Raw genomic sequence first — 10,958 nt, forward strand, 5'->3', positions numbered from 1 at the left:
TATAAATGTTCATTTACAAAGAGTAACCTCTAGAGTTTCGTGCTCATACTTCTCAAGGGAATCTATCTGCCTTACGAATGAGAGTTTAACCAGTATAACGATTTGAAGTGTAATTTGCTTACCTGTGAAATAAAGACTATTTTTTTTTTTTAGAATCTTCATGGTTTGAGGTTTTCGAATGAAACTTTTTTCAAATGGTTTCTGTGATTTTTTTTTTTTAAATTTGAAACATTTGAATATCGACTTTCAATTTTTTTTTTTTCGCCACTATTTTAAGACTATTTTACTTTGACTTTGAGGTAAATTTAAAATGAAATTTGAATCACCACGTTAACACAATAAGTCGAAAACTAGAACATGTTTATACAGCAATCTTTAGTTCAATAAGTACGATGACCGTACAGTCATTACTAAACATAACTGCGAAGTTGCGGTAAATAACTCTAAGAACAATTTTGTTATGTGGAATTTCTCAATCAGAGTTCTTCATTTCCGGGGCTCGCTGGGGAGGCTTACTCTGATAAGTTACGTTTATGCAAACAACATTTTATAGCATATTTTTTTGTATGATAATAATATATTAGGAAATGTTGTTTGTGATAAGTGTATGCAAACAATATTTCATAATATATTTTTTTTGTATGATTTCAAGTGACGGGACGAACGAGTCGTGCGTCTGATGGTAAGCGACACGCCTGTCCGTAACAGTTGCAGTGGCACACAGAGCTTTACATAACAAAGATCTGTGGAGCACCGCCCCTGCACTCATCATCCTGAGGCCTAAGTTGGCAAGTCCCAATGTAATTTCATCAGCACCCTCACCCTTCAAAACCGGAACGCAGCTCACATTACTGTATGGCAGAAATAGGTTGCAGTACTTCCCTGGAGGAACTCTTTCACAAGGGACTCTACTACTAAAAGATAATTTAGCAGAATAACCAATATTATTTATCATAATTGAACGTAATTAAGCAAAAAGGTTCCAATCCACAAAGTTATCAAAAAATTAGTAACATGTACCACACAGTTCCTAAAGTCTAATCTCTTAGATCAGCAAAAAAAAAAATCCAACATATAAACATAAATAAATATCTCTGGAGTTACGTGACATTATAAGTTTTGAAAATAAAACAAGAATGAGAAACGCTTTTAAACTTCAAACTGCCATATCTCGAAAGCGACTGGATTTGCATTGGATCCTTTTTGTTTAACTAGTTCTAATTGCAATATAATTTCATTGGAAACTCAATGGAATTACAATGACCAATGATTTCAAGAAAATTAGACTTAAGGCTTTGTTTTTGGCGCATGGATATCTAGTTTACACGTTACACCATTGACAAAGTTTATTATGTTTATAAAAATCAAACAAAATTATTCAATAATATTTTTTTTTACATTATTTTGTTTTATATTATACCAGACCGTATCTCTATTCGCTAATTCATATTAAAGGAGCAGCAGTTAAAGACAGTAATTTTAAATTTGGTTTAGTTCGCGTTAACCGCAATCGAGACAATAAGTCACTAATAAATATGACAATTAACTAACAATTGTCACCAGAAGCGGTGAGCGCCGGGCCGTTATCGTGTTACTCATTCAGAAATCTTATCACTGGGCCTTATCTGTATTAAACAACAAATAACACAGACTATGAATTCGGAGGTGCTGTTACAAGAGCAGAATTGCCAGCTTCAGCGAATAAGGTAGAATCATTCGAGATTCATAGCCCCAACTTCACACGTTTTCCTAGTGTTGTAAACTTTTTGGACAACCAGGTTGTTATTTATAAAAAAAAAATAAGTGCGTATTTGACCTTCATCTCACCTGATAAAAGATAACGATGAAATCGACGATGGAGCATTTGCGCCTAAATAATCCCTATTTACTCTCGTCTTGAAAAGTTATATTAAGGGAAAAAGTCTGCGGGCAAGAAATTGCACTCCATAGTCGTTCGCGTAAATGTGGAAGCGAAACGCTTTGTGCCAATCCTTCGAATATCCACAACATAGGAGTGGAACTCCCCCTTGCGTCAAGTCCCTCGATAATGCAATTAAACCATGCAATTGCATCGCACGCTCTCCGTGATATAATATATCCTGTAGAATACCTATAGGCAGGTAATTTTACGCATTGTTTACACTCTTTACAACTGAATCCAAGGTGGCCATTTGGTATTTGATAGAACCATCCCATAGGTGGCAGCAGCATTTCACACACAACCGGACTTGTGCTTGGTACAGCTGGTCATCAGTCCCAGTGTGAAGCGTGCCTACAGCTCCGCCATCAGAGGAGATTTTGTAGGGAACTTTAGAGTCAACGGCTTAGGGGTGTATGCTTTGTGCAATGTGCGACGCACAACGGGAAGTAAGCATGCCTAACAGTTCCGATACCTATTTGGAAAATAGGGACAAGGCAATAACACCCTTTTGAAAACCGGATGAAGTTTTTGCAAACGGGCTGATCAGGGGTCAGGACCTGACTAGAAGGTCCCTGGGCGGCTTGTTTGAACAGGTTATAGTGACCTTCCCGTATAACCAAAAGGTTGATAGAGAGGGTCACTATAAAGCAAAAAAGAATATGTAGGCAGATGCGGGACTGACCCAGTATGAAGTAGCGCCTCACCTTGGAAAGGATGTCAAGCTTTTTGGCCATGATTCATAGCTAGCGAAAGGTATGACTTACTAAGTACTCACAAATGAACGTCAGTTAGAAATTAAAGTGGTACATACAGGGATTCGAATAGCTGACCTCACAATTGAGAAGCATGTGTTCATCTACCGATAATATATCGTTCTATATTCTTCTGAATACATTTATTTATAAAAACAAAATGTTTGTAAACTTACAGTAACAACCTAAACACTTACATGCTAATTACTTTCATCGGGGAAAGTGCAAATCCGCGTATGTAGTGAAAGGTGCGTATCTGCACTAAATCAAATTTTACAGGGGAGAGGTTTAACGTTATTATTTTATATAGACCGCATGCGTTTAACTGTCATGGCAAAATACGCTCTGTACATTTAGCTTTTACGTTTTAACTTAAATGAGCGTCCCGGGCACGCGGGCCAGTCTGGTTTGAATTTGGTCTACGCCGGGGCCACGAGGCGGCAACGCGGACTCCGCTCGATTATATTATTTAGAGGAATTTAAATGTTGTTGCCTAGTAAATAGAATTCAGAAAACTTTCGCCTCGTGTAACTGGGCGCTTACGCGGATTTGATTTGGCCACTACTACCGAAAGGGAAACTTATAATCCAACGCTTGTTAGGCATAATTGCAATATCACCGACGTTATATGTACTACATATTTAATAGGCTAGGTTTGCTTTAAAATTAGTTTCGTGTCGTGAAAGATGTCACCCCTGTTCAATTTCTATAGTGTTTTCTGGCCCCTAATGAAAAATGTTTCTCCACCCCTGGGCTAAATGATACCTTATTAAGAATAAAAGGATTGTTTTGGCTCCGTTAAAGAGCTTACAATTTGTCATAAAAATCGACAACTGTCACTGTTAATTCCTGTTTGTAGCATAGAACATTGAACCTTATCAAAGTCACAGAACAGTAAACACAGAAGTGGTTAGTTAGCGTCTGACGCGTGCCAACTCTATAGTTGTCTGGAAAAACCTATCTGAGCTAAGTCCGCCATTTTCGCTTTATATGGTATAGTTGTGTCATTATTTCCGTGATCAAAGTCAAATAATCTTCATGTCATAGGTAAGCTAATTACACTTGAAGTAGTCATACTGATTAAACTCTACTGCACATTGGTAAGGCAGATTCCGCTGAGAAGAATGAGCAAGAAACTCTAGGGGTTGCTCTTTGTAAATATACATTCGAATACATTTATTATTACAATATTTAATTTAAACAACTTAGATCGAGACTACCTGCAAGAGTTAACCGTCACCACGGATTTTCTTTTTTCATCCAAGTACACTGAAGTTGTATAATAACCATTCGATTCAAGTTTTTGTTTCACTATAGTTTATAGTACCTCGTAAATGGAAAATTTAGAAAATCAATCGGAATCTTATTATAGAAGCGTATACATTGCCCCTTAAATAAACTTGAGACTTTATGAAGACGACTGCCAAGAACAGCATCACCTAACATAACGAAGCTGACTTTTATTGCTTTTGTTGTTTATTTTAAAGTATTTTGATATTTTTGGCTGTGTAAAAATCTTGATAATTAAGTTACATATTTGATTTACCCTCACATATTTTATCTTTTTTCTTTATATAAGTTTTAGGTAATTATTACTATCATATTTTTGTAAATTCGCTTCATAATTCTAAATTATTTAAGGCAGTAATGATTCGGACGAAAGACCTACCTACCCATAGTACAGGGGATTCTAGTTTGGGAGCTAGGCACAACTATGTACTAGATTTGTATCTTTTGGCAATAAAGTTTATTATTATTATTTATTATTATTTTATTATTGGTTTATAAATGACGCATTGCTAACTTACCTCGGGTGAGTCGAACGGGTATTTGTTTGTGAATTTGAACTGCAGGACAAATTTTTCGCCCTCATATAGTGTGCCGGGAACACCTTCCATGTGAACTGTCCACCTGTATTAAAAACAATTGCACTATTAAAAAAATCTCGACGACAAAATTTCGAACTCGGCACTTCTAAACTCGTACCCAAAACTCGTTGCGTTAATGTAAAACAATACAATCTAAAAAAATAATGCTGAACCAAACGTTCATAAGTCCGGTCGGTTATTTTCCTTGTTTTAGATCTAATTTGAAAACAAAAACTTAATCGACTGTGGTTTTTTTCGATTATTTATTTTAATTCCACTTGTACAAGCATGTCGTTTGTACGGTGTCGATTTTGCGTTCTTGTGAATTTCGTAATGTTTTAAAGATGGAACCGTGGCTGCTTGCAAATAAACTATTTTCATTTCATTTTCAATTTATTGGTTCTACCAGGAACTGAAACCGAGGCAACCTCGTTTTAGAGCCCACAATGCTAACCGTTGGGATGGCGAGGTCGCATTTTTTTAGTGCACATTTATTGTTTGTTTATGGCTTTATCAATTTTTTGAGAATAAGATTAATCGCAGCAAATATTTCCTATATGATAAGTTTGATAAGTGAAAAGGAAGTACTTATTAAAATTAAATACAATGAGCCATAAATAAAGATAAGTAGTTGCAGTGGTATATCGCATTTTCTTTTCATGTCAATTAATCATAATCATATCTAATTTCTTAATCTTTTTCTAGTCATGGACACTTCTCAAAATCACAAAGAGTCCACGGACCCTTTCCGAGAAAATGAAGAAGAAAAAAGGTTCGCAGATAGCATTGACGCGCGACTCGCTCGCTCCAATAATGGATGGCCAACAAAATTAACACTTTGCATTCTACTAACATAGTTGTAAGTACATACTAACACTATATGGACATGTAATGTCCACGTTCTTTAATTTCATTTCAAAGGGCGTAAAAAATCAAAAAGGTCATGCTCACATTACCTGTTTACTCACAACGTATGCCATGTATGCCAATTTTTAATGCATTATGTCAGGTAGGCTCTCTATGGTCCCCCAGCGTTTATTACACGGACCCTTATGCTCTGGCTACACAGAGACGGCCGTGGAAGCGTTCTGGGCGCGGGAATACCGGTGCAGGGACAGGGTTCATATGAACTCGTTCATATGAACTCGTTCATTATACGTAAATATGCTTTCGGGAATATCAGAATTAGATTTTTTTCATTTTACAAATGATTTGGATTTGGACTTTCCTTGATCTTATTTTCGGAAAAGGATATATAATTTTTGTATGTTTTTGTTCTAGTGTCTTTAATCTCTTTCTTAACATAGAAACAGTATGGTCACATCTGAAATTCTCATAGGGTTGCCATTTTTTGTGGTATTTATTTTTCTCTTAAAAGTTTTATAAGAGATAAGAGGTCTTGAATACCAGGGCGAATAATGTTGTTTATTATTTAAATTACACCTGGGAACATGTTAACATATAAGATTGTTAATAAGTTCATAAAAGTAACTTGTCATAGATTCTACATCTCTCATTGTGGTTAGTATTCGTTCCCATTTAATAGCACGTAATGATGTTTTTAGTGAGTGAAGTCTGATTTGTAAAATTGTCTTTTTCTAGTGGTAGGTGCTATCTTCAAGGGGTAGTTCAGATTTAAGTCAATTTCTAGAGATTTATGATGCGGATCTTCGGGTACTAAAGGATATTTACAAGGTGTAACTAAACAATTTTTACTACAAACAACTAAGTCTAATAATCTATTATTAATGTTATATTGATAGTTATATTGTGATAATAAAGATATGTTCATAAAATCTGCTGTGAGACTAGACAAGTTATCATTATTTGTTTGTATATTTAAGCTGTTGTTAATAATTTGTTTTATAGATATCAACATATATCAAGGTGTCAGTGCAAAGTACTGTTGGAGAGAAAAACATTGCAGTGACATAAACAAATACTACAACAATTATGCTGCAATGACATTACAAGATATTTTTTTTCTAATTAAGCACTTACAAAAATAATGTACCATACAAACGCATTGACCAGACCATTTAGATCTTTTAGAATTGGTTTTACCGGGAATCAAAGCCGTGACCTCATTTGGCGTAACCGCTGGGCCACCGAGGCCGTCAAAGTATCTACAACTAATAAAATGCTATTTAAAATGACAAATTAATTTATTCAACTACATATTTTAATAATATTTTTAACAACGGCATGGCATGTTTTGAAGACATTGTTTAATGTATTTGCTTGTAATAATTTACCTTATTTATACATTTTTAAATATACAACTAGCATGTAATCAATTGCAAATGTATTGGTCATTGCAAATGGCAAAAGTCGTCTACCAAATGTTTATACATTTATGAAGAATCCAAAGAACGTTAAATAGTTAATCACCAGAGATTGGAAAAGGCAGACTTTTACATACATTTCAAGGAAGTAATATTCAAATAGTGAATACTCTCTGAAATTCAAGAAATGTTGCATTGCTTCTGCTCTATACATTAAAGTGGAGCTTGAAATTGTTTACTATGGTTAAATATTTAGAAGAAAAGCGTTGTATGTGTAAATAAAAACATATGTTTTTTTTTCATCTGTTTATTTTTAACCATTCCCGCATTTTAATGTGTACTACCTTAAATATCAAATTATAAAATTGTTCAGTTCAACAGTACTATAAATGTTTTTTTTCGATATGCTCATTATTTTGGCGATTGTCAAGTTTTTCCTGCAAGAGAGTTTTAAAGTGTGCTATTTTAACGTGCTCAGAAGACTGTTATGACATCATAAATATAAACTGTTTCATGTGTAAAGTAAACCTTAACTTAATACCCTTAGGTTTTATTGTCTCTGAAGTGTTAGTGCAGTTGACAAAATATACTCCTTTTTTACCCTACTTAAAAAAAAGTAGGAGGTTCTCAATACGTCTGTATATTTTTTTGTTCCGCGATAATTCCAATCAAAAATAAAAAACTGTTAACCGATTTTGATGATTATTTTTTTGTTGGAAAGAGTAGTGGTCCCATTTAAAGAAGAAAATATTCCACCTCTAAGGGTGGCAAATTAGGGGATGAATCCGGTTTCGCGTACTTGCCGGTAACCGATTCCACAAACTTTTGAGGATCTTTAGTACACTATACTGAGATTATATTGTAGAGTTTATAGAGTTGCCAAATATTTGCTAGAACAAATAATACGTCAAGAATTGCGATATTAAGAAACTTTGGAGGCCTTGTGTGTGTACTGATTGAGCGATTTGATAGTATTATTGCTGTCAGTATAGGCCGTGAATAATAATACTATTTTGGCTATAAAGTTCAAATCGCATTTCCGCACGAATTTATTTGCATGCTATAAAGTAGCAGTATAGTTCTTTGTGTGAGGAGTTCGTCAAGGAAAGTACTGCCACCTTAACTATTTATGCAACTTGTTAACCAATGCTGCCTCTTAATGGACACTACTCTCGTTACGGGGGAAGCTTATGCCCAAATCAGAAGAGAAGAAAACAGGAAAATAATAATAATAACGCACACACTCAACATAGCCCCGCAATAGGGAAATCCTATGTCGTGGGTGCCATGGACACATACATAGACAACCACAAATTACACCCAAACTCACGAGAGAAATAAATGTAGGCCATATAAATAATTATCTGGGCCCGGGAATCGAACCTGGGACCTCTGCGTGGTAGTCAGGCGTGGTAATCGTTCGGCCACGGAGGCAGTTTGTCTTTCTTTAACCCTTAGCTCCAAGCAAAACAAAGCCGTGGTAGTCTAATGGATCTACTGCATCTCAAGCGGTGGCCGTGGGTTCGAATCCGGGCTAGCACCTCTTGAGTTTCTCGGAATTTAATGCGAAATTTAATTTCACCATAAGCTTTTCCACACGTGGAAGAAGATTTACAATCCTCGGAAAACGTGGATTGGATGATGAATGAAACGTGGTGGATGGAGCATAACCTGCATTGGGCTAGCATGGCGAAGTACGGCCTAAACCTGAGACCCGTGCCAAGCAGTGGGACGTATAAATGATTTAATGATGATGGTTCCAAGTTGTAATCAGTGGCGATTGCCATAAATAAATGCCACAACCTGAATGAAGCCGCACTAATAATTTAATTAAAAAAAATATACTTTTATAATATCATACAGCTATGTTTGAATGCAAATAAGCCCTTCCTTATGTTCTGAATAATTGATTTTTGGCATAATCCCGAGCCTGTTCTTGGCTTATTGAATATTAAGTTTAAATGCAAGGAAGTAGATTTAATTTGAATATACTGACGTCACAATGTAATAGAAGGTTTACATAGTCTTCAAAGATATGTGAAGCTCTGTACAGGCAATGGATGAACACCTGGTTGACCTTGAGCTTAAATGCCCCTTTATAGAAGACCCCAGGCCCCACATCGGGACTTTTGTTTGTGTATTTTTTTATGATACCAAGTTACAGGACAAACAAGACATGCACCTGGTGGTAAGTTACACTCCTGTGGTATGGACCAGTTGCAGTGCCGCTCAAGCTTTAAATTGCCAAGTTCTGAGGGGCACTATCACTGCACCTGACACCCTCAGACATAAGTTGACAAGTCACACTTAACCTTGAAAACTGGAATGCAGTAATGCTCACGTTACTGCTTGATGGCAGAAATAGGTAAGGTGGCAGTACTTCCATGGTCAAACTCTTTCACAATGAGCTCTATTGCAATATTTGTGGACAGGGTTGATGTGCCATAAATTTACATTAAAAATAACACCAACCCTAGCCATCTAACTGGCTAACTTAAAAGTTAGTCTGAAAGTGGGTATGATTAAATTCTATCCCATTTTCGAAACTCAAAATATAGGATTAGAATGTGTTAGTCAATCAAGGAGTACTAAGGAAATTTACCCACAATTACAACAAACTTTGTTGAGAAGAGATGTGAGACCCCAGTGGGTGTTCACACTATACTCCAAAACAATAATTCATTAATTCCAAATTACGAGTAAAATACACTCTTCAAGTGTGTTTTGCACATGGATAATTTTTTATGTGATTCACATGGACCTGCTTAGAGATTGTTTCCAAGGATAGTCATGTTTCTAGTGGTCTCAAACTTTCAAATTGAGGCTACGTGTATTCTAGAAATAGTACAAATATCGTCGAAAAACAGTCCCTGAAGTCAGGGCAATCACATTGTAATCTACCTTCATTGGAGTTATTATTGTTCGTTATAGATAAGTGATTCAGGGTACTGTGTATTATATTTAATATTTAACAATTCACGCATATCTTTTAAACCAATAAAACGAGACCATATCAAATTAGGGCGCAAATTAATGTATATGCGGTAGATATTCATTCGGAATTTTTATAAAGCGAGCATGTAAACTCACAGTGTTAGATTTTGGCTGGCCTGATCTCCGTCTACGGTGACTCCTGGTGGCGGTTCCTTCATCAACGACATCAGTTCCTTTTGTAATCTTCGCTGAAATATCACACAATCATAACTACGACAACTTTTAACATTTTAATACCTAACTATTTAACATACCGCAATCATATGTGCGTATGTATTATTCATATGATATGTATAGTAAGGAATATTTGCGTAGGATTAATATTTGGACAACACAACAATAGAAATTATGACAAAAAAATCTTTAAAGATTAATGACACAATAATGTTATAAAAAATAAATAGAAATCAGAGATATCCCCACAGCAATGGCTTTCAAATAAATATTATAGACAATAATCTAGTTGATATGTAAAAATATAGTGTTATCAATGAATTAAAAGTTAATAATTTAATATTTTTACAAACCTCAGACGGGGACATCGCGGCCATTTCCAATCCAATTTAGACGTTTAGTGTTGCCAATATAATGTGTTGTCATGTCACATAACTTGTATGTTGTGTAAATCGGTCACAATAAAAAGCATTTAATACTTAGGATCGTTGTATTTAATGAAACCACAACACAAATGTAAAGTGGAAATAATCATAAACTGTGAAATGTTAACTTTTAATGAAAAATCCACTTCCAATAACAAGAAGTACCTACGTAGACAGAGTACAGAAGAAAAACGATTTGTCTTGTCTTGTCTATGATGCGGATTGATTATTATTTATTTATTTATTAAGCATTGGATATAGAGCCATCAGCTTAAACAAGCAACAAACAATTAGGAAACTCAAAACGTAATAATAATTAAACTAAAAATTAATATCTGAAAAATGAGTAACTACAAAAACCCGCCATTTTTTTTTCATTTGAATTCATGCGGATTGATTATTATTTATTTGTTGGGCATTGGCTATTGAGCCAACAGCTTAAACAAGCAACAAAGGATAGAGAAACTTAAAACATAATATGTAATACTTAAAATTAAAAATTAATTTGTGAAAAAACCATAAATTCTTTTTGCGCATGC

At 35.0% G+C, this 10,958-nt stretch overlaps 1 protein-coding gene across 1 annotated transcript in view; it reads right to left on the reverse strand.

Annotated features, from left to right (window-relative positions):
• The window catches only part of LOC113236099 (ubiquitin-conjugating enzyme E2 W), a 26,869-nt gene extending 16,480 nt beyond the window's left edge, over positions 1-10,389 (reverse strand). Inside the window, exons 1-3 of the mRNA XM_026472087.1 lie at positions 10,348-10,389; positions 9,917-10,008; positions 4,482-4,584 (exon numbers count right to left, since the gene is read on the reverse strand). Coding sequence (XP_026327872.1) covers positions 4,482-4,584; positions 9,917-10,008; positions 10,348-10,371 — 219 coding nt within the window. The 5' untranslated portion in view covers positions 10,372-10,389. The remainder of the gene's footprint in view (positions 1-4,481; positions 4,585-9,916; positions 10,009-10,347) is intronic.
• Positions 10,390-10,958: the final 569 nt, after the last annotated feature.

The sequence above is a fragment of the Hyposmocoma kahamanoa genome, unplaced genomic scaffold (assembly GCF_003589595.1).
Source record: "Hyposmocoma kahamanoa isolate Upper Pololo Valley unplaced genomic scaffold, ASM358959v1 89, whole genome shotgun sequence".
NCBI classification, from domain to species: domain Eukaryota; kingdom Metazoa; phylum Arthropoda; class Insecta; order Lepidoptera; family Cosmopterigidae; genus Hyposmocoma; species Hyposmocoma kahamanoa.